The sequence below is a fragment of the Arvicola amphibius genome, chromosome 5, assembly GCF_903992535.2.
Source record: "Arvicola amphibius chromosome 5, mArvAmp1.2, whole genome shotgun sequence".
In the NCBI taxonomy this organism is placed as follows: domain Eukaryota; kingdom Metazoa; phylum Chordata; class Mammalia; order Rodentia; family Cricetidae; genus Arvicola; species Arvicola amphibius.
The window spans coordinates 50,148,079-50,172,853 of NC_052051.1; the positions used below are offsets into that span (position 1 = coordinate 50,148,079).

At 44.1% G+C, this 24,775-nt stretch overlaps 1 protein-coding gene across 8 annotated transcripts in view; it reads left to right on the forward strand.

Moving 5' to 3' along the window:
• Positions 1 to 24,775, forward strand: part of Cep152 (centrosomal protein 152) — an 82,352-nt gene that overhangs the window by 52,858 nt on the left and 4,719 nt on the right. For 4 of the 8 annotated variants that reach the window (XM_038330607.1, XM_038330610.1, XM_038330609.1 and 1 more), the window contains 6 exons: positions 1,223 to 1,387; positions 3,483 to 3,579; positions 4,295 to 4,398; positions 6,645 to 6,801; positions 7,173 to 7,285; positions 9,238 to 10,518. In XM_038330607.1, the coding sequence (XP_038186535.1) occupies positions 1,223 to 1,387; positions 3,483 to 3,579; positions 4,295 to 4,398; positions 6,645 to 6,801; positions 7,173 to 7,285; positions 9,238 to 10,226 (1,625 nt within the window). In that variant the 3' untranslated portion in view covers positions 10,227 to 10,518. Of the gene's footprint in view, positions 1 to 1,222; positions 1,388 to 3,482; positions 3,580 to 4,294; positions 4,399 to 6,644; positions 6,802 to 7,172; positions 7,286 to 9,237; positions 10,519 to 13,176; positions 13,224 to 24,775 lie in introns of those variants that run through there. The other 4 variants (XM_038330616.1, XM_038330608.1, XM_038330615.1 and 1 more) reach the window with 4 other exon arrangements.

The window sequence follows — 24,775 nt, forward strand, 5'->3', positions numbered from 1 at the left end:
CCACATTTCCCCCTTCCTCTTCTCCCATTTCTATCCCCCACCTTGCCACCCCCTCATCTCCTCCTCCTCTGTTTCTGTTCAGAAAGGGGGAGACCTCCTTTTTCACTACAGAACTTACTCATGAGAGGTTTATCCCCTGTTCTTCATGACTCTATTGGGACTGTGTCCTCTTGGCCGGAAGGCTGCGGTAGTGGTGTTGTGTCCTCTTGGCCGGAAGGCTGCGGTAGTGGTGTTGTGTCCTCTTGGCCGGAAGGCTGCGGTAGTGGTGTTGTGTCCTCTTGGCCGGAAGGCTGCGGTAGTGGTGGTGTCTCTTCACATTTGGAAGCACATAGTATTCCTTTTTCTTTTATTGTTGAGGTTAATTTTGATGACCTGGCCAAAATTGTGTCTAGTTTATTCATTATAAAATTACTGTACTCCCTCCTTCTGCAGCCAATAAGCAGTCTGCAAAGAGGCACTTTGAGGACCAAGCGAACGGCCTTCCCATTAAAGCCTTCTCTTAAACATGGCGGGCACTGGTGATTCTTGCCTGATTGTCTTTATTGGCCTTGTTGAAAAATAAGTTTTCCAACTCTGAACAGTTCTCTACGTTTACCAGTTGGCATTCAGCATGTTTTTATAATTAAAAAAAAAATCTTTACTTGCTGGTTCATCCATTCAGCCATTTATCTGTATCTACATCTGTGTCAGTATGTGTCTGATTCACATATTCTTATTTTTCAGTACTTTGTAGTTAATTCGAGGATTTAATCAGCTCTCAAATTGCTCAACATCATCAAGGGAGATTATCACCTGTGTCCTTGTTCTGTGCTTATATTTTTTAGTCATTTCCTTACTGTCTGGCTTTTCAAGGTATTTCTGTTTCATTTTGTATATACATCTACTTTTGAAGGGAGCCATTTCTTCAAAATTCTTTTAAGAAGTTCCCTTTATGGGGAACGGTATTCAGTATTAAGATCTGGGCATTGGTTTTGTAGCAGTTATAAAGTGGATGACATTATCGAGTTTTATGTATCAAAACATTAAGTCAGAGGCTAAGTAACCCTGCCAGCGAGTATTGGGACTGAAGTTAGACCTGGCCTCTCTCTTGAACACCCCGCTCTTTCAATTATGCTCTGGCCTTTGGTCATGAGTTCTACCATCTGGGGTTCTTTTTTCTTGCTATCCTGTAACCCAAACAGTTTTATAAAAAGGTTTTGTATCATTTAATTTTTTTTTCCAGATAAAAAGAGCTCTGAAATGAAAGCTTTCTGCTGTGAGCACTGCTTCCAGGAGCTTGAAAAGGGAAAGCAGGAGTGTCAAGAGCTGAGACGGAAACTGGAGAAGAGCCGCAGGCTCCTTCAGCACTTAGAAAAGACACACAGAGCTGCAGTGGAGAAGCTTGGAGGTTAGCGCTGCAGGCTCACTGCTACTGTAGGAGGCTGGCGGGGCCTGGCCAGCATGGTCAAGTGGCACGTTGTTGTTAATGTGGGCACCAGTGGCACCGTTATATCCAAACTGATATAATCCAGTCTGGATCTATATTTACTAATTGATTTAAAGACACCCCTTTCTTGATTATGTGACATCGAAGGCCTAAGTGTGTGTCAGGCAGGGCTCTGTGACTGGAAATGGAAGTGATTGTCAAGACGAGCTTCGCTCTGGGAGGTGGGACTAGCAGAAGGAAAGCCTGTGGGTCTGGGTAGCTTCCATCCGGTCCACTCGGTCATGCTGTCATGGTTTTCTGCTACCATTTGATATTGGCCCTCTGAAGAAGGGAGCTGTTGGCCTAGCATGGCTTTTCCAGTCTCCTCTTCTTCACTCACCTCTTCCCTGTGTTCTTGACTGTACATTTGACATGTTTCCAGTTGTTTTCTTGGCTGCTGAGCCTTACCTATGGTGTTATCACTATGTCATGTGTACATGACTCCGCTGTTTAGTTTTAGGTCTAACTTCCATGCTTTTGGGTTAACTCACAAAATATCGTATCTGCAAAGTCCTTGGTTTTCCCCATTAGATACTTTGCACAGCTATGTGTCCTGTATTTTCGCATGGGTTTCTCCATTCTCTCTGTTGCTGTTCTTCTATCATCCAGACTGTTTCTTGAGGATACAGGATGTGCCTTGTCTTCTCTGCAGAGTCATAGTATCCACAATATACTACTTAGTAAATGTTTGAATGAATAATAATAATTTAAGAAAAAGCTAAATGTCAGGGTCCCAGACAATTGTGGAAGGGGTGGGAGGAGTCAAGCAAGCACTTTTATTTTTTGCATTCACTTCATGTCTAGTCTTACCTGGATGCTGACACTGACTCTGGAGCCTTTCTGCTTCCTTTCCTATCTGCTCGTCTGTACTTTGTAAAGGCAGCTAAAAATGGACTGGATTGTAACACTTTTCTTATTAAGCCCTCTGCAGTGGTTGTAATTTATGTATAGTAATATTTAACATTGTGCACCGTGATCATAAAAGAGTTGCTTTATTTACTTAGAGACAGGATCTCATTACATAGCCCTGGCTGGCCTAGAACTCACTTTGGAGGTTTAAATGACCTTGAATTCACAGAGATCCACCTGCTTCAGCCTCCAGAGCACTGAAGTTAAAAATGTGTCCCATGCCTGGTGTTATGTTTAGTTCATAGGCTCTGCTGCTGGGCTGCTTTGTTCAGTCGCTGAGCACTGATGTGCCGGGAGTTGATTTATTAGGGTATAATCTGTTAAGACATGTAACACTGTCCTCATTCTGCATGTGGGACAAACTCAGCCTTCGAAAGATAAGGAATTTTCTCAGGCTCATCCAGTCACTAAGTGTTAGTGCTTATCCTTGGATCTGCACCCTGCAGGGCGCACGTTCTGCTTCATAGCCCTTAGGATCTGTTAGCTTCTCCTGAACACCTTACACCATGTAAAAGAATGGCACATACTTTAGGGTATTTTCTGTTGAGGTTCTTGCTCAACAATGTTTTTTGTGATCATAAACTATACTAGGGACTGAGCGTTGGGGATTGTAGCTTGCTGGTAGAATTCTTGCATATCATGTACACCACTGAGTTCCAGATGAAACACTACAAAAAATGAAGCAGACCCATTCTGGAGAGCTTCCAGTTAGCTGGGAAGGTCAGCACACACACACAGACAATTGGACACCAGTTTCAGAATGTGTGCAGTGGAGGTGAAGAGGAAACAGATTTTAAATGTTGAGGAGGAAACAGATTTTAAATGTTGAGAAACTGCATTAGGGAAGATGGAGTGCAGGGCTCACTGGGGAGAGAACTGGTCCAGTGCGGGGGGGGGGGGGGGCTCACTGCGGGGTGAGAACACGGGAGAGAACTGGTCCAGTGCGGGGCTCACTGGGGAGTGAAAACACGGGAGAGAACTGGTCCAGTGCAGGGCTCACTGCAGGGTGAGAACACTGGAGGGATCTGGAAAGTCGGCAGCCCCTCTGAAGGTGCTTTCTTTTCGTAGGAACTTAGGAAGGAAGAGTAATGCTCACTTTCTGTTACAGAAGAGAACAGCAGAGTGATTGAAGAACTAATAGAGGAAAACAATGACATGAAGAATAAGTTGGAAGCCCTGAGGGCCCTCTGCAGATCACCGCCACGGTAAACCTCTATAGTTAAGACCATTACATTTCTAAGCATCTTGGTAATTAGTAGAAACATCATCCTGGATGTGTTTCATGTGTTATTTCACATCGAACAGACTCACAGGAAAGGCTGCATTAGTCCACTGTTTTCTATCACTTAGGCTGTTTATATATATACGTCATGTTCAGAAAAATAGGATTTGGGGCTTATTGTGGCCCTTCACTAATAAGAGCAGAGAAACCTTTCCCTGTGTTACTGGGAACCTCCTGCACTGTGCCCTTCAGTGGCTCTCTGTTTTCATCTTGTGGATTTGCCAATGTTTACTTAGGCAATCGTAATGTTGATTTGTTGATTTCCTTTTTCTGTTTTGTTTTTGAGACAAGGTTTAATGACCCCCAAGGGTGGCCTCAAATGTAGCTCGAGATTACCTTGGGTTAATTTCAGCCTCAGTCCAGTGAGTGCTGGGATTATAGGTGTGTACCATGACTCCTGATTTCTGGGGATGGAACCCAGGGCGTCCCTCTACCACCTGAGCTTCTGCCCTGGCCTTCCTCTTATATTAAATAACCGAATAATGGCGATCCTTTGTGTGGAATAATCCTTTGTGTGGAATCCTGGGCACATGTCGGTTATATTATTAGACTGTAGGAATGAATGTAACTTATCAGGTGACTTTTTTTTTTTTAATCACAGCCTCTGTTGTTTTGTGATCTGTTGTTGTTGTTCTTAGGTCGCGGTCTGAAGGAGCCATTGAGACCGCATGGCTGCCGTGCAGTAGGCAGGCCTTGGAAGAACTCCGTGGGCAGTACATTAAAGCTGTTAAAAAAATTAAACGTGAGTCCCTAAAGAGATTCTCAAGATCCTTGCTAGGGTAGGCCTCTTGCACTGTTGTGAAACGGAAACTCAGGGTTTATCATTTTTGTGAATTTTCCAAACTGCCTTTTCTTCAGCCTTAGATTATTGATGTCATCTCCAAACTGCACAGTAATGGATTAGTTTGCCCACATGACATAAATGGTTTTCTTTTCCTAACATTTACTTTTATTTTATCTGTATTCGAGTTTGCCTGTGTGTGTGTGTGTCTGTGCACCATGTGCGTGCCAGCTGCCTGTGGAGGTCGGAAGATGGTGTCAGATCCCCTGGCACTGGAGTTAGGGATGGTTATGGGCCACTATGTGGATGCTGGGGAATAAAGTCTGGTCCTCTGCAAGAGAAGCCACTGCTTTTAACCAGTGAGTCACCTCTAGTTCCCAAGAGTAGTTACTTTTATATTCTTGATTATCATTTTTTGGTGTTTGTTTAGTCAACAGAAACAAATTGCCTTAAAATGTAGTAACCTCACAACATAAAAACTTGCACCGAAGAACATGCGATGGAAGACTGGAACATGGCTCAGAGGCAGAGCTTCTGCAGCCTGTGCGGGAGAGGGGCAGGGGAGGGGCGGAGAGAGGCCAGTGTGTCACCTTCGGCAGCTTCCTGTTGTAGACATAGGGACTAAGGGGAGAATCCAGTCAGTGTTATTCTCTCTTATTCCAGCGACTCTGACTCTGCCACGGCTTCGTCAGCACCAGCTACTCTGTAGAGCATCTCAGGGATTCCAGAGTACAGGCTCCTGCGTTTCAACTACAGAAGTGCAGGGCATGGGTGTGGGTCAGTACAGCAGTCGGGGCTTCTGCCGAGGAACATACTTTCCTCCTAAAATTGCTTTCACAAAAGGCAGGAAAAGTCTCAGATTCTAATTGTTGGCTGTCAGAGTCGCTTTAGATGTGAAGGCCGATCAGCACCATCAGTGAGATTTCTGTTCTTTGTGCTAGCAAAGGGCATAGTTAGAACAAACAATTCTTACAAGTTTCCACTGAGAAGTAGAAATTAAGCCTTTTTCATCCTGATATAACACACGTTATGTTTTAGTTAACTTTTAGAAGGGTAATTGGAGGTTTTGTGACAACATCATTTTCTCATCTGAAAAAAAGGGACGGTGGACACACACACACACACACACACACACACACACACACACACACACACACACACCCGGTTAGCATTGTCCATAGAGCATCGAATTCTCAGAAGTTTACTGGCACTGGCGGGGCAGCCCTGTGTGAGTGGCGTTCCTACTACAGCCAGAGTGGCCGTGTCCTGGGTGTCAAGTGTAGCCCTGGATCTAGGTTTTAAAAGTTAGCCTAACCAACAGTAGCGCGAATGAAAGCCACGCGGACGAAGAGAAAGGTATGGAGAAAGACTCTGTGTGGCTTTCAGAAGGGAGCATGGTTCTCCTCACTCTGCAGAAACCTTGTACAGCCCTCGTGAGTTGTTTGCTCTTCCATAGATGCTGCTGAAAGCGCCGGCTAAGGATGTGTAGCACGGTTAATACAAACCCAGAGACAGATATTGGGGTTCAAACTGAAGATAAGAAAAACACAGCAGCCAGCCACCAGAGAGCTCTTACCTCTATGAAATCTTCAGACTGAAAGAGCAATCCTGTCTCCTCCCATTTTATATTCCTCTCTAGGGCTGGGATTAAAGGTGTGCACCACTACCACCCAGTTTCTATGGCAAACTAGTGTGGCTACTGGGATTAAAGGTGTGTGTCACCACTGCCTGGTCTGTAAGGCTGCCTAGTGTGGCTGTTTTACTCTCTGATCTTCAGGCAAGCTTTATTTATTAAAATACAAATGAACTAGCACTACAAGAATGGCCTAGAGATTTCTAGAACACAGAGAATATGGATTTTCCTCCTTTTCAGTGGCTGTCTTTCTGCTCACTCCTGGGCATTTGTTTCTCAGCAGAATCATAAGGTACAATAGAACACGTGCTCCTGCTCCCTGCATCGAGTGCTTTAGAAAATGACAGAATACATTGTGGTTTTCCCCACGGGCAGCCGTTGCCATCTTAGGGCTAACAGTGCTTTTCTCTTGAGTCAACCAAAGTGCACTGTGAAGTGTTCTGTTCTAAAGGCCGTGGAAAGCACAACGTTTAAACCATGCTCCCTTCACCTCATCTGCCAGAAAACTGGGCTGAAGTTTGCACCGCCTGTTTTTAGAAAAACAGTGAAAGTTGGGGTTCTCCACCCTCTGCAGGTGACATGCTTCGATACATTCAGGAGAGCAAGGAAAGAGCTGCAGAAATGGTAAAGGCAGAAGTGTTACGGGAACGGCAGGAAACTGCCCGGAAGATGCGCAAGTATTACCTGACTTGCCTTCAGCAGATTCTGCAGGATAATGGAAAGCAGGAGGGGTGAGTTCAGTGTACACTGCGTGTCCTGACCGCACCAGGGCTGTGCGCCGTTCTTTCCTTAACCACAGAACTAACCATTATGCCATCAGTGTACACTGCGTGTCCCGACCACACCAGGGCTGTGTGCCGTTCTTTCCTTAACCACAGAATTAACCATTATGCCATCAGTGTACACTGCGTGTCCCGACCGCACCAGGGCTGTGTGCCGTTCTTTCCTTAACCACAGAATTAACTGTTTATGCAATCATGAAGAAGTTTAGGCAGGGTTTCCCTCAGTGTTGGCAGAACTATTAGGAAACAATCCCAGGACTGAGGAGTCTCGTGTGTTTCATTTAAACTGTCTTGATTTGATATTATGGAATGCCCCACAGAGCTGAGAAAAAGATTATGAATGCTGCTAGCAAACTCGCTACAATGGCAGAGCTGCTGGGGACAATCGCGGAGTCAGACTGCGGAGCCAGGAGTGCGCAGGCAGGCCCCTCAGGTGGGTTCTCTCTTCATTTGGCTATCCCGTGTTCTCTGTCTGAAAAGGGGCGGCTCTGTAAGGAGTCAGAGTTGACTTAGAAGGTTGCACGAGGGGTAAGGAGAATGGAGAAAACTGGTTTGTGGTTTCCACAAGTAGACTGCATAGCCTCACCATCCTGAGAAGTAGACAAGATTTTAAATGACAAAGCATAAAAAAAAAAAGACAAAATTGTAACTGGATTTTGAATGGTTGCAGTTGATAGACGGAAGTTGTAGGATGTGTGAGAAAATGGGAAACCTTAGCTCAAAACTTCTCCACAACAGCAAAAGTAGAAGTAAACCTATTTCACATGTGGGATCTTGTGTCCCAGAAGAAGCTGTCGCCCATGGGTGCCGGTGGGTGATGAGCTGGTGATGTTGACAGTGCCCACGTGGAAGCAGTGCTTTTATTTCTCCCCTTCCCTTCTCCCTTCTCCTCTCCAATTTCCTTCCCTTCCCCGCTCCTTCCCATTTCGTTTCTCTTTTCCCTTCCCCAACCATAGTGTTGGGCTGAGTGGACGCAGAGCAGGCACCTGGACGTGAAGATGTACTGTCAGCCTCTGTCCCTGAGTGAAAGCTCTCAGGTCTTTCTGCCTTCCTGGAACACAGTCTGTGCTCAGTTATGCAGCACAGACAGACACTGCATTAAAGACATCTAAGAGATAAACATTTAACCAAGAATCATCATTTATTTAAAGAACATCGTCGCGCGAGAGAGGCAGAAACAGATGCAGAACAAAGCTAACAGAATGCGTACCTAAGACAAGAATATTTAAGAAGCAGAACCTGAGGCTGCTCAGAAGGATATTAAATGTTCTTAGAAAGATGTAAACTTTAGGGAAGCAGATAAGAAATGAATATATGACTTCTAAACTACTAGAGGAAAACCTTCTAAAAAAAGGTTTAGTCTACCAAAATCAAGGAAGAGAAAAGGCATGAAGACATGCATAAACGGACATTAAAAGTAGGTTGCGACATCAGCAACCACTGGATGTAAATGGGGTAAGGGTTTTACAAATACTGATACTGAGTTCTTGTAAAAATAGAACTCAAGGTAACAGAATAACAAGGAGATGAAATGGGGCCATTAGAATTTAAACGTAAACACGTGAGTGGGTAAAGTAGAACGTACATTAAAGGGAACGGTTATAATGAGATGGTCTCCCATGAGACCGAATAACACGGCTTTAGTGTCTCAAAAATAAACGCTGGTAGAAACACAGGGAGAAGATTACTATTTCCCAGTTAGACACACTTAACATGCTCTTGTGGAAATTCAGCTTCTGACCTTCTGATCACCTGAAAGCAGAGATTGTTCAGACACCCAGAATGTTTCTCATAGAGTCACAAGTATTACCTGTGGAGGTTTTGGGTTGGTGCGCTTGAGGAACAAATGGCATTGGCAAGTAAGAGAGCATGAAAATCGTGTGCCCAGGAGAATCAGCTTCTGTCAGTCAACTCAGGGTTACGAGATGACCACTGAAATACGGTTCTGTGGCTGCTTTTCCTCCAATCCAGTGCCCTGTCCTGACTAACCGAGAATGCTCGTTCTGAGCACTAGAGCGATGGGGTTGTTCTCCTGGGCTTTCTTTGTCAGAAACTTCATGCTTGATCTCAGACTCAGCAACGGTGAACTGCAGTCAGCTCTTAAAATATTGTGGTCCCTACTGAAGAAAGATGGACTGCTGAAAATAAGGCCCCTGCTCTGGTGACTCCAGCTGTGGTCAAGTTGACATAACACTAGCCAACACAGCCTGTAACGTTTCAGCCACAAAAACTGCCATTTCTATGGACACGAGTAAAAGAATATTTCTATTTGCCTAGCACTGATGCATTTTCTTTAATAATACACAAAATTTTATATTCTTCTCTATAAAGTGTTAATTTTCTCTTACTGCTTTCTTGTGCTCCTGTTTGTTCCTTTGCACATAGTAGCATTTCCCTTGACTTCAGAGATGCTGATGGACTTTGAAAGATCAGAAAGGAGCGGTGTGAATCAGAATATTCCACATTACAATGAAAGCAAACCAAACAGTGGGAAAACCATCCCCAGAAGTGTGTGTGAGCAAGTTCCTAGGCGGACGGCTGCATCCGGTTTACAGAGGCACTTAGAGGATCCAGAACACAGAGAAAGAAAGCCCATGCCTTCCACAGCTTTGCCTTCAGACTGTAAGTGTGGGGATGGGAGCTGCAGGCCCCCAGACATCGTGGCAAAGAACGTTGCTCCTGAGTTTGTTCCGTGCAGGGGTGAAGGCGGCTTGGATTTGTGCGAGAAGAAAGACCCACCCGGTCGAGCTGGTTCTGAGTCACTTCTTTATTCAGCCACCCCTTTCCTCAGAACTGCTGAAAAGAAATCTTCACCTAGATGCATCTCAGGATCCATACACCCACGCCTTAGAGGCCCCAGTGAGACGCCAAGGTTCAAAGCACTTATGTGTACTGAGAGTGCCGCATCTGAGAAGAGTCGGGGTGTGGTCACTCAGGACCCTCCAGTGAAGGATGGAGGGGGGCCTGGTGGCTCTCCAGGCTGGCTTTCTGATAGTGCTTTACCCTGTGGCAGTCGGGCTGGGTTGTTTCTAGACAAGAGCTCACAAATCACTCAGGAGATGCTGGGGGACTCTGTTCAATCGCAACAATTCTCAGCAGTCTGTCTCCCAGATGCCCAGAAAAGTAATCTGGATTGTCAGAGTGGTTACCCTCCAGAACTGCCCAGAGAAGCCCTGCATTCCCAGCAAGAGAGGATGGGTGCGCCTCTGGGCCACTCATCCCAACAGGCCACTGATATGTTAAAGCCAGCCTTCAGAAAACTGAGTGGCCCAGGACCATCTTCAGTGTGTCAGATGCCTTCGAGAAAGTTAGCTGCTCCTCTGACTAGCCAACAAGATAGTGGCTTTGACAGCCCATTTGCCAATCTAGACTAATCGTGTGCCCTAGTTTATAAGAATCACTACTATTTACAAGAGGGGCTGGATGGAAATCCTTTATACTGAAAATCAATTACGGGGTCTGCCAGTTTTCATGTGCCCAAGTAAAGTTTTCTCATGCAATTACTTGAGGTTTGGTGTTGCCTTAATCGTGAGGGGCCTGGATGCTGTGCTGTGTGATCTGCTTCTGTGTGGTGCTTTAGTCAGTTGCTCAGCCCTCTACTTTTATAGTTATAAGCTGACTTATTTGCCGTGTTAAAGTATTTAATAAAATTGTGTGTAATCTGTAGATTTGTCATGATTTATTTTGTAGTTTATAGTCTAGAAATGGTATTTTGACATCATGCTTGAAATCAACTCAAAAAGTACAGACTTTGATTACTTGTGTATGTGACTAGCCAGATGTAGTGTTAAGCTCAACTCATAAATATCAGTATTTGTGTATTAGTTTTCACTGATTTTCCTTATGACTTATTTTTTGATGTATGCGTTGTTTGGGAATATGTCACTTTATTTCCAAGAATTTGGGAACTCCCCCCCCCCAACATATATACACACCCCCTGAGTTTTTCCCTATTTTTCATTGTTTTTTGAGAATATAATTTGAAAGATTCCAGTTCTGTTATAGAGGCTGTGTATGGTCTGTGCATCTCCTGGTCACCGATAGCTTTCAGTGTGCACTAGGCTTTTGGTTAATGGCATTGCCAAGTCTGCCGTGACTGTGCTGATAGTTGTGCCTTTTGGTCTGGGAAGCTTGGGCTGTGGGGAGCTGCAGCGAGGCTCAGTGCTTCAGAGCACCTGCTTTCCTGGTGGAGAGCGGCTCGTGGGCTGGAGAGATGGCTCAGCGGTTAAGAGCATTGCCTGCTCTTCCAAAGGTCCTGAGTTCAGTTCCCGGAATCCACATAAGAGCGGCTTGCACCTCTGTCTAACGCCAAGTCCAGGAATCCAAAGCTACCATCTGTCCTCTGCACATGTGCACACACGCACACACAGACATATAGACACATAGGCACACACGTACAAACACATACACTCTCACACACAGAGACACGCGAATACAGTCACACATGCAGACATAACACATACAGACATGTATGTAAATGTGTAAGATCATTTCTTACGGTGTGGGGTATGTTCATTTCTGACTATAATCATTACATTTTCTCTCAGTTCTGTCATTCTTTTGTTTCATGTATACATGTTAGGAGTCTGTTTATATTTGCTGTATCTTTCTAATGTACGGATCCTCTACCATTTAGGATACCCTTTGAATTTAATAGTTCTTATCTTCAGGTTGATTTCACTGTAATGACTGCAGCCACTTCAGTTCTTTCATGATTATTGTTTGCTTGGTGTCTTTTTTTTTTTCTGCTCTTTTCTTTTTGCCCCAATTTTTTATCCTTTAATTTAATGGGAATCTCTGGCAGCACATTGCTGGAACTTGCTTTTTTTTTTTTTTTAATCAGGCTCCCTTTTTCTCCTCTTTCCTTTTTCCTCCCCTTCCTTTCTTTCCTTTTGAGACAGTATATTTGTGTGTGTGTGTGTGTGTGTGTGTGTGTGTGTGTGTGTCGGGTGTCGGGTGTGAGGCCTTCCCTGGAGCATTGTCAAGTCAGAATTCACATGCCAAATCAACTTTCCGTCTCACAGTATCTTAGTTAGGTTCGTTATTGCTGTGAGGAGACACCATTATCATGGCAACTCTTACAAGGAAAGCATTCAAATGGGGTAGCCTGCTTACAGTCTCAGAGGTTCAGTCCACGATCATCATGACGGGGAACATGCAGCGTGAAGGCAGACATGGTACTGGCTACATCTTGGCTTACAGGAAACAGGAAGTTGACTAACACACTGGCCGTATCCCAAGCATAGAAAACCTCAAAACCTGCTCCCACAGTGACACACTTCCTCCAACGAGGCCATACCCACTCTAACAAGGCCACGCCTACTAGTGCCAACTCCCAATTACATTCAAACCACCACTTTCCACTCCCTGACCCCCATAAGCTTGTAACAATATCATAATGGAAAATGCATTTAGTCCAACTTGAGAAGTTCCCATAGTCTATCACAGTCTCAACAATGTTTAAAAGTTCAGAGAGGAGTGGCAGACTGCTGAACATCCCCCATTACCCTCATCGCTGGGAAAACTGGAGTCTTCCTGGAACCATTTTACCACGATAGCATGTTTTTCATGGTGTTGGAAAGATTTTTTTTTTTTTTTTTGCAAAGGTCCTAATAACAGTCATACATAGTAAAAATTTGGCACATCTGAGCTGAGTAAACAAAGCACAGTGCTAACGTTAGCTTCCTCGAGGCTCTGGATGTGAGATCTTCCCCTCTGACTCCTGTCATCCATGTTTGCAGCACCTGGTGAAAATGACATGTTCCCAGGGTGCACAGAGGTTGACCGAAAACTAAGTTTTAAGAAAAGAGAAGAGGATCGTCTAAGATCGGCATGTATCTGGCCCATCGCCAAGAAGAGTTGGCAGCATCTCCATCTGGAGATAAAGATGTCATCCGCTCAAAGCCAACCCCTCTCTCTTCCAGCCACCTCCTGAATACGTGTGTAGTACAGGCTGACCTTCACACGGCCTTTCCGTGAGGAATGATTATTTACGTTTATTTACCTGTTCCAAAGTAAACGTTTAAATGCTGGAAGGAAGCAACTCATCTCAAAGACACCAGGAGCACCCAGTGGCTTCCTCTGGTGAAGCACTAAGCTTTGTCCTTTCTAGAGAAGTCTGTAAAGACTAGAAACAAACACTGGAGTTTGATGCGGTTTGGATATGGACACCAAGTGCAGCAGAGACTGCCAGAACTGAAGAGGCTTTTGTCCTTAGTCCCACAGAGCATGTTACTGTAGATGGGGGGAGAAAAGGGTGGCCAAATGGCCAAACAGCCAGCAATCTGTGGCTTCTCATCCCTGGCTCTGCTGTTCTGCCCCCAGTTGCCTACCAGGAGGACCCACGCTGACCCCTCCAGAGACGACATAAGGTAAGTGCGAGGGGCAGACATCCCAGACCAGACTCGGCTTTCAAAAGCATGCCTCTGATGGCTGCTCACCTCAGCAACTGGCTGGCCGGGGAAAGCTTGGAAACAGCAGACGCTGTCTTTCCTCAGTACTCATTCCCAGCGAGGACAAGTCTGTGATTATATAATAAGCTTTGTCTCCTGGCCCCCGAAGAGCTGACCTACAATGTCAAATGTGCAACCCATTAAGCAAATTCCGCCTAGCCTACAACACATACTTGCCTTCTCGGGACATTCAGCTGCTCCACCACGAGAGCCCTGCCCTCAGTTTTTCCGGCTGGCAAGCCCACTCTCATCTGGATACTTTGTAATCTCACAAAGTTTCTCTGTGGGTTTTTAAGAATACAAAATAAGTTGATCTGCCCTTATTGCCCTTTGCACCCATGATTCTAGAGACCATAGATAATTGCTTAGGCCCAGCCTCACAATGCTATCCTGCTGAAGAAAATCTTTCCATGGTACCCTGCCTCCTCAGGGGCAATCATAGCTTCGTTTTCTTCCTTAACTTGCATCCCCCGACAGATGCCTGGTTCCAGTTGTGTTCCCTCTCTAGTCTGGAAACTGTGTGCTCCGGGGTTTCTCCTTTTCCCATTGAGCCCACGGGTAGGTGGTTGTTGCCCCGATGTGAATGGGCTGGCAGAAGCCATTATTTGCTGAGGCCAGATAAAATCGTCAGTGGAAATACCTTCATGGGGAGGGCTGTGTCGTTGTTGCCGTAGATGGTGTTCGGAGACACAGATGGCAGCGGCCGCTTCTGTGCATGTTGATATCCAGTCTTTTGCAAGTGCGGCAGATAAAATGATGTTTGTGAGAAGTTTGTTCATAAGCAAGTCCACGCTTCTAAGGTGAACATCAGCGATAAGCAGATGCGCATGGAAAGCCCTGTTGCTTGTTCCAGCCCCCAGGCCCCACCCCCGAAGCAGAGTCTGTATTCGGTCTGTATACACAGGGGCACATGAAGTGGCGTATCTTGTTTTGTAAGTGGTAGCATGTCGCGGTCATCGTGCTGTGCCTTTAGAGCCGACATATGAGTAACAGGTCACAATTTTCAGTGCTAAAAACCTAGGGCTGGAGAGATGGCTCAGAGGGTAAGAACACTGATTGTTCTTCCAGAGGTCCTGAGTTCAATTCCAACAACCACATGGTGGCTCACAGCCATCTGTAAAGAAATCTGGTGCCCTATTCTGGCCTGCAGGCACACATGCAAACAGAACACTGTAAACAAAATAAATAAATAAATCTAAAAAAAAACCCCAAAAACCCAGAAGTCAGCCTGGTGGGGAGGCACACACCTTTAATCCCAACAGTGGGAAGGCAGAGGCAGGTGGGTCTTTCTGAGTTCAAAGTTAACCTGGCCTACCTAGTGAGTTCCAGGACAGACAGGCTATGTAGAGATATCCTGTCCAGAAGTCATGAAAACTGTATTAAGAGATATTTATGCATATACATATGAGTCATAGGCTAAGTGTGGGCAGCTTTCCTGGCTTACAGAAGGGGTGCTGGGGAAGGCAGACGAAGTGAGTGCAGGTGTGACTTCCTGTGTCCCTCCTGTCACTCCAGAGCTTCCTCTCCGCTTTTCCCAGCCCATCCCCCAAACCTCTTGCTGTCCCCTTCTTCTGCTCCCACCTCTGCCTTCATCCTGTCCTACCTCTAGCCTTTCTACCAGCCTTTGCTCAGAATCCTGTGACTTCTGTGGCGGAAGAGGGTAGCGGTCAAGAAGGCTGGGCCTGAAGATACAGGGAAGCCCACAGACCATCCGCCTTCCTTTCCTGCTCTGGTGTAGGGGAAGTAAACACAGCTGGCAGGAGATACAGACCACATGTAGGTGGATGGATGACAAGAAATATTAAGGACTTTGACCATGCATTTGTTGGGGCTGGCTACACAAGTCCAAAGCCTCGGACTCGGGGTGAGGGACGCAGCAGCAAGCTGGAAGCCCATGTGTCCAGCTGAAGCTGATGTCCACGGGCAGCGTCTGTTGGCACAGGGAAGTGAGGTTCACATGAGATCATCTTCTTAACTGGGCCACTTGATGTGGGACTTTTTTCACATCTGTAAAACCCTTCATGAAGTGAGTAACTGGATTCGAGTAACGAGAGCGTGCAAGTGCAGTATGGCTGCTGTTTCCCTTCCATCCAAATCTTACACAAGCATTTGTCTTGAGCCTTTCTTAATGATAAACACATTAGAGGGGGAATTCTGAGGACTTACAGTGTAGCCTGTACAAATTGAGGCTATATAAATTATCAACATGATTGACTGCTGTAATGTTAATGCAATGTGGCCACTGGCTTGACTCCAATACCAAGCTGATCGAAGAGTTTCTAAATGTTCAATTTCTGTGCTTTCATCTCAGCAGCCTGCTGCACTTGCCAGTCTGAGCCAATTCAGGGCTCAGACTTTAAGGACTGCTGCTCTCCGAGAAAGGGAATCAGGTAGGGAGAAAGGGAGAGAGAGAAACACACACACACACACACACACACACACACAAATATATATAGAGAGAGAGATAGAGAGAGGGAGGGACCCAAAGAAGAGGAGGGTGAAAGAAAGAGGAAAGAAGGAAGGGAAGGAGGGAGGGAGGGAGAGAGAGAGAGAGAGAGAGAGAGAGAGAGAGAGAGAGAGAGAGAGAGAGAGAGAGAGAGAGAGAGAGAGAAAGAGAGAGAGAGAGAGAGCATGCTCTCTGCCCTTGTAGCCATGGGACTGTCCTGTGTGACTGAAGAAGGCTGCATTACAAGTTTTCAGTCGGCTTTAGAAATCAACTAGGGAACTGGATGCTCAAGATGGGGGAAGGACAGAGATGGAGAGCAAGGAAAGATTTATCTTGATTAGGGAGTCACTATGGGGCTAGCAAAAAACCTGGCACTAGAGATATTCCCAGGAATCTACAAGGATGACCCCAGCTAAGACCCTAAGCAATATTGGAAAGTGTGCCTGAACTGGCCTTGCCCTGTAGTTAGATTGATGACTGTCTTAAATGTCATCATAGAACCTTCATCCAGCAACTGACGAGGCAGATGCAGAGACCCACAGCAGAGCATTGGGCTGAGCTCCCAAAGTCCAGTCAGAGAGGAGTGAGAATATGAGCAAAGAGGTCAAGACCATGATGGGGACACCCACTGAAACAGCTTACCTGAGCTAATGGGAGCCTTCCAACTCTGGCCTAACAGTAAGGGAAACAGCATAGAACCAAACTATGCCCTTTGAATGTGGGTGATGGTTGTATGGCTAGGGCAGACTGTGAGGTCACTGGCAGTGAGACCAGGATTTACCCCTACTGCTTGTTCTGGCTTTTTGGAACCCATTCTCTTTGAAGGGATACCTTGCTCAGCCTAGATATAATGGGGGGAGGTTCTTGGTCCTGCCTCAAAGCAATGTGCTAGATAGACTTTGTTGACTCCCCATGGGAAGCCTTACCCTCTTGGAGGAGTGGAGGAGGAGTGGGAGGGAGGAGGGAGTAGGAAATGGATTTGGCATTTAAAATGAGAAAAGACAGTGGAAGGAAGGAAGGAAGGAAGGAAGGAAGGAAGAAAGAAAGAAAGAAAGAAAGAAAGAAAGAAAGAAAGAAAGAAATCAACTTAATCGATCAGATTCTTGGCTATCTGACTCAGAAGTTAGCAGTGTCTTGACTTTATCATTCTGTAACTACTAGGAACCCATGAATTGAGGAACACCACTCCCTTATCCAGTAATAGAAAACAAAGAATACATGTGTACCTGGATTCTCTTAGTACCTGGCCCTTTGAGCTGGTTGTCCAGAGCAACCCCAACAGGGCAGCCTTCTTCCTCTCCCCACTGCCCTTTCCCTGCTACTGGCTTTGGAGAAGGAGCACCTAGGGCAGTGGTTCTCAACCCCGGGGTCTCAACCCTTCTGGAGTCACATATATTTACATTATCATTCATAACAGTAGCAAAGTAACAGTTACGTAGTAGCAATGAAATAGGTTTATAGTTGGGGGTCACCACAACATGAGGAACTGTGTTAAAGAGTCCTAGTGTTAGGAGGGCTGAGAACACTGTTGTAGAGACAAGGAACTTGCCAGACAGGGTTCCCAGATCCTTGTAAACAAGAAGCAGAGACACCATGGTTGCCTTTCCATGGGGATTTGTTTTCAAGATCAGGCTCTTCTGAGAACGGGTTTTGTCAACATAAAAGCAGAGCTGGAGTGAGCGTGTGTGCGTGCATGCGTGCGTGCGTGCGTGCATGCGTGTGTGTGTGTGTGTGTGTAGCTGTTCTTACTTGGGGAATGTGTGCTCTCAAAACTCACAGGAAGATTTCCATATGGAAATGGGGATTCCCTCACTTCTGTGTGATTTGAAGCGGTTAAGCGGGGTTGATTGGAAGCAGCAACCAGGCAACAGCTGCAGGTGTGAGCCACACAGGGCCCCCGGTGGAGCTGTAGTATGTTCTCATTTAATGCTTAACTCCCAATAGCGGTCTCTTACAGCACGCAATGCCCTGGGTATAGGGTGGCAGATTTTAGAGGGACAGATTTTAAGTGTGTTTAAAGCTTGCTCATGTATTGTAGAATTTCTGTTCAAATCTATAAAATGTCAGTATAAAAAAACAAAGATCAGGAAAAAGATGAGGAAGGACTGGCCTGGAATGGGTCTGCTTCTGAGTGCTCTTCTCATAGTGTGTTGCCCACAGATGTAGAGTGCCTACACTCAGATGCCCGTCACGGAGGAGAGGCTTACACCTTGGAGGAAACTGGAAGTCAAATTTACTAAGTATATTTGGTGGTGCTGCTGCTCTGGGAGGGGAGGGCCTTGGCCCAGTAAGGAAAGGGCGAGGATGACAGGGAAAGCTCAGAGATGAAAATATCAACCAGGAGGGCCCTATTTGCCCCTCGTTTGCTCCTGCCCACTGTAATGTTTGCTCAGTGATGCCTTCAGCTCCTGCCGCCCTGTTCTGTAGTATAAAGTTGTGCTGTGGGATTCTCAGTCCTGTTTCATTCTTTAAAAACATTTGCTTACTCTCTAAGTTGGTTTTTCTCTACTCTCACATCAAGGTAAAGATATGGTTTATTTGGGGAATGAGAACTAACACAGTGATGTTACAATGGGGAGCAAAGCCTTGGCTGGTGGTCAGCAGGGGGACCCCTGCTCATCATGAGGAATGTGGGGAGCAAAGCCTTGGCTGGTGGTCAGCATGGGGACTCCTGCTCATCGTGGGGAATATGGGGAGCAAAGCCTTAGCTGGGTCAGCAAGGGGACCCCAGCTCATCATGGGGATTATGGTGAGTGTGCTGAGACCTTGCACACCTGCAGCTGCTCCAGGGAACGTACAGCTAGTTCTCACGTGAAATTCCAGACGCTGCACCAAAATAAAAATGGCAACAAACCCCAGCTGCCTAGATGCAGCAGGCTCGGTATAATTTGTTTATGGAGGTTGATTTTTTTGTTGTTGTTATTTTGTTTTTTGTTTTTGAGACAGGGTTTCTCTGTGTAGCCCTGACTGTCCTGGAACTCACTTTGTAGACCAGGCTGGCCTTGAACTCACAGAGATCTGCTTGCCTCTGCCTCTCAAGTGCTGGTGTTAAAGGCGTGCGCCACCACGAGGTCGATGTTTGAGAGGAGGGAATAACAAAGAGTTAGCTCTCCTCATTCATCCGCATTCATACAGCTTTAACTGACTGCAGCTGATGGAATGGAGTCTGAGATACTCACTTAAAATGTGTAAAGAAATAGTGAGTTCAAGGTAACCATTGGAAAGTAAAGTCTCAGCAACGGGAAAGCCAGAATGGACATCAGAAACCCTGGGTGCAAACTTTGCATGAACCCATGAACGTTTCTTGGATTGGGCTGGTTCTAAGTGGTTTTATTTAAGGGATTTGGGCTGCTGCACAAGAAGTGGGACTTTACAGTTTGAGTCTAACAAACTGCTGACATAAAACAAAAATAGCAAGTAATGAATGCTCTTTGGGGGATGTATCAGAACCCAGCCCTGCCCGCATCTGCTGATGGCCACGCTCTTCACCTGTGACCCAGAATCACACTGCATAAAAGCAAAGCAGCAAGCACAGATGATCACACTTTTGAAATTATCAGCTAAAAAAAAATTCAAGATGGCTTTTCATAACTATACACAATGATGTGAAGGAAAATAAGCTTATAGTAAATGAAAAGATAGGATATTTCAGCAAAGAAATAAACCCTGAAATAAAACGACAAAACTCAAAACTTTGCACTGGAGATTAATTTATCTGCAATATAAAATTCACCTGATAGGCTTAACAGCCAAAGGAAGTGTTGGAAAGTCACCCAGCTTGAGAATAGACCTGTAGAAGCATCTGCAGCACAGTGATCAAAGACTTGGGAGAAACGGAACCTTGGATGTTTGTAGTGATGTGTCAAAAGGCTTAAGATATAAATAATAAGTTAGGAGGAGAGATGAAAAAGAGAATAGAACATATTAAGTAATTCTACCCCAACCCAATATTTGTGTAAATTATGTTTATAGTTTTAAAAAAAAATCTCACACCACAGATTTCCGAAAACTAAAAATAAATGGAAACTCCTGGACACACCCAGAGAAAATAACCATTATTTCTAAGGGAAAAATGTTCTGCTTAATAACTTAAATCTCATCAGAAATAGAGACCAGAGACAGGAGTGCTGGCTAATTTTATGTCAGTTTGACACAGGATAGAGCCATCAGAGAAAGGAACCTCAAGTATGAAAATGAGGCTATAGGCAAGACTGTAGGGCGTTTTAAAAACGAGTGATTGATGTAGAAGGATCTATCTCCTGGTGGGAGGTACCAACCCTGGGCTGATGGTTCTCAGTTCTATAAGAAAGCAGGCTGAGCAAGCCATGAGGAGCAAGCCAGTAAGCAGCACCCCTCCATGGCCTGTGCCTCAGCTCCTGACTCCAGGTTCCTGCCTTGCATGACTTCCTGCCCTGGTGCACAGTAATGTGGAAACATAAGGCAAATAAACCCTTTCCTCCCAATTTGCTTTTGGTCATGGTGTTTCATCACAGCAGTAGTAACCTGCTGAGGTTTCAGAAGGATCACTATAGCAGGGGAAAACCTGACCAATAATGAAATAAATTAGCTCACATAAGTCTTTTTATCGTGTCCCTTTATTCTTTCTATACTCTCTAATGCTCTCTTGATATCCCTCTTGATGTTTCCTTTTCGATGTTCCTCACTGTCCTCTCCATTCCACAGGGTTTCCAATTTATATAACCACACAGACATAGTTAACAAGCATGCTTTCTTAGGTCTAACAAGAGGGATAAAGGACTGACAATGTGGGCGCCCTATATCTCAGAAGGGGCATGACTGTGCAGCTCCCCACCAGAGCAAATACCAAGAGGATTAGGATGGAATTTGCCCCCCCCACACACACACACCCGGCCAAGCCTCAGGGCGCTGTATCCGCTGGCACCCAAGTGAGAAGGAATTGCTTTCTCTGGTGCTGCTTTAGTGGCCTAAAACTTTTTCCCTGTATTGGAGTAAAGGTACACACAGTTAATTTCCTAGACTAAGACCTCATGTCAAATGAAAGGTGAAGGTAAGTACAGAATAGTAATAGCATGTTAGGGTAGAGCAAAGGCCAGTGGAGCACACCTTCCTGAGTCTGTTGTTAGAGAACGCATGGCCACCCAGACCTGTTGATCAGTGAGAGCAGACGTGGTGGTCTCTCTTCTCAGTGCCTCCTGCTGGGAGCGCCTTCCTTGTCAATAAAGTGGGCATTCCTGGCATTCTTGTTTCAAGGCTGTCCCTGTGGTCCTGTCTGTCTGTCTCTGTCTGTGTGTGTATGTTTTTAAACTTTCAGCCGAGTTCCCATAGCGCGGAGCGAGTAGAGCGCAGAACGGAGCCGGTGCAGTTTTACAACTGGTCATTAATGCCCCTTAGTATAAATGAACTCACTTTGTCTATAAAAGACACAGGCTAACAGACTGGATACAAAAATAGAATCCATCCTTCTTCTGCATACAAGAAACACATCTCAACCCCAAAGACAGACATTAACTCAGAGTAAAGGGTTGGGAAAAAAACAATTTGAATCCAATGGACCTAAGAAACAAACTGGTGTAGCTGTCCTAATATCTAATAAAATAGGCTTCAAACTAAAATCAATCAAAAAAGATAAAGAAGACATTTCATTTTTGTCACAGGAAAACCATCAAGAGGAAATCTCAATTCTGAATATCCATGCTCCAAATACAAGGGTTCCCTCATACATAAAAGAAGCATTACTAAAGCTTAAATCACACATTAAACCTCATACACTAATAGTGGAAGACTTCAACACCCCACTCTCACCACTGGACAGGACTGCCAGACAGAAACTTAACAGAAAATAAGGGAACTAACAGATGTTATGACTCAAATGGTATTAATAGACTTCTATAGAACATTCCACCCAAACAAAAAAGAATATACCTTCTTCTCAGCATCTCATGGAACCATCTCAAAAACTGACCACATAGTAACAAAACAAACTTCAGCAGATACAAAAAATTGTAATAACCCCATGTATCTTATCGAATCACCATGATTTAAAGTTAGAATTCAACAACAACACTAATTTCAGAAAGCCCACAAACATATTGAAATTGAAAAATTCTCAACTGAATCACCACTGGGTCAAGGAAGAAATAGAGAAATTAAATACTTCCTAAAATTCAATGAAAATGAATGTACAATATACCCAAAGTTATGGAACAGAAAAACAGTGTTAAGAAGAAAGTTCATAGCACCGAATGCCTATATAAAGAAGCTGGAAAAAAATCCCACACTAGCAAATTAACATAACAACTGAAACAAAAAGAAGCAAACCCACCCAGAAGGAGTAGATGGTGGGAAATAATCAAATTGAGAGCTGAAATCAATAAAATAGAAACAAAAAATACAAAGAATCAATGAGACAAAGAGTTGGTTCTTTGAGAAAATCAGCAAGATTGACAAACCTTTATCCAAACTAACCAAAAGGCAGAGAGAGAATATCCAAATTAACAAAATCAGAAATGAAGGGGGGAACATAACAGCAGACACAGAGGAAATCCAGAGAATCCTCAGGTCATACTTCAAAAACCTGTACTCCACAAAGTTGAAAACTTTAAAGGAAATGGACAATTTTCTGGATAAGTACCATATGCCAAAATTAAATCAAGACCAGATAAACAAATTAAATAGACCTATAACCCATAGAAAAGTAGAAACAGTCATTAAAAGCCTCCTAACCAAAAGAAAGCCCAGGGCCAGATGATTTCAGTGCAGAATTGTACCAGAATTTCAAAGACGAACTAATACCGATACTCCTCAAATTGTTCCACACAATTCAATCAGAAGGAATACTGCAAACTCTTCTTATGAGGCTACAACTACCCTAATACCCTAACACCTAAACTATACAAAGATACCAGTAAGAAAGAGAATTACAGACCAATCTCATTCATGAACATTGATGCAAAATTTCTCAATAAAATACTGGCAAACTGAATTCAAGAACATATCAGAAAATCATCCACCATGATCAAGTAGACTTCATCCTAGAGATGTAGGGATGATTCAACATACAAAAATCTGTCAACATAATCCACCATATAAACAAACGAAAAGAAAAAAGCACACACGATCATCTCATTAGATGCTGAAAAGGTCTTCTACAAAATCCAATACCCCTTCATGATAAAGGTCTTGGAGAGAGCAGGGATACAAGGAACATACCTAAACATAATGAATGCAATATACAACAAGCCAGCAGCCAACATCAAATTAAATGGAGAGAAACTTAAAGCGATTCCACTAAAATCAGGAACAAGACAAGGCTGTCCACTCTCTCCATATCTACTCAATATAGTATTTGATGTCCTAGTTAGAGCAATAAGAAAACAAAAGGGGATCAAGAGGATACAGATTGGAAAGGAAGAAGTCAAACTTTTGCTATTTGCTGATGGTATGGTAGTATACATAAGTGACCCCAAAAATTCTACCAGTGAACTCCTACACCTTCAATAATGTGGCAGGATACAAGATTGACTCAAAAATATCAGTAGCCCTCCTATATACTATGATAAATGGACTGAGAAAGAAATCAGAGAAACATCACCCTTCTTCACAATAGCCACAAACAACCTAAAATATCTTGGGGTAACTAACCAAACAAGTGAAATACCTATATGACAAGAACTTTAAGTCTTTGTAGAATGAAATTGAAGAGGATATCAGAAAATGGAAAGATCTCCTATGCTCATGGATAGGTAGGATTAATATAGTAAAAATGGCCATCTTACCAAAAGCAATCTACAGATTCAATGCAATACCCGTCAGAATCCCAGTACAATTCTTCACAGACCTCAAAAGAACAATACTAAATTAAAAGCCCAGGATAGCCAAAACAACCCTGTATAATAAAGGAACAGCTGGAGGTATCACCATCCCTGACTTCAAGCTCTATTATAGAGCTACAGTAATGAAAGCAGCTTGATATTGACATAAAAACAGACAGGTGGACTAATGGAATCGAATCGAAGACCCTGAAATTAACCCATAAATCTATGAACACCTGATTTTTGATAAAGAAGCTAAAAATATAAAATGAAAAGAAAGCCTCTTCAGCAAATGGTGCTGGTATAACTCGATGTCAGCATGTAGAAGAATGCAAATAGATCCTTATCTATCACCATTCACAAAACTCAAGTCCAAATGGATCAAGATCTCAAGATAAATCCATCTACACCGAATCTCATAGAAGAGAAAGTGGAAGTACCCTGGCACAGGAGACCACTTCCTGAATATAACACCAGTAGCCCAGACACAGAGAGCAACAATTAATAAATTGGACCTCCTGAAACTGAGAAACTTCTGTAAAGCAAAGTACACGGTCAATAAGACAAAACAGCTGCTTACAGAATGGGAAAAGATCTTCACCAACCCCACTTCTGACAGAGAACTGATCTCCGAAATAGACAAAGAACTCAAGAAACTAGATATCAAATTACCAAATAATCTATTTAAAAAATGGGGTACAGATCTAAACAGAGAATTCTCAACAGAAGAATCTTAAATGGCTGGAAGACACTTAAGGAAATGTTCAACATCCTTAGTAATCAGGAAATGCAAATCAAAACAACTCTGAGATACCATCTTACACTGATCAGAATGGCTAAGATCAAAACACTGTTGACAGCCCATGCTAGAGAGGATCTGAAGTAAGGGGAACACTCCTCCATTTCTGGTGGGAGTGCAAACTCATACAACTGCTGTAGAAATCGGTATGGTGAATTCTCAGAAAATTGGGAATCAATCTACCTCAAGACCCAGCAATACTACTTTTGGGCATATACCCAAAGGGGGCACACTCACATCACAAGAACATTTGCTCTACTATGTTCATAGCAGCATTGTTTGTCATAACCAGAACCTGGAACAACTTAGATTCCCCTCAACTGAAGAATGGATAAAGAAAATGTGGTATATTTACACAGTGGAGTACTAACAATGCAATGAAAAACAATGACATCTTTAAATTTGCAAACAAATGGATGGAAGTAGAAAAAAA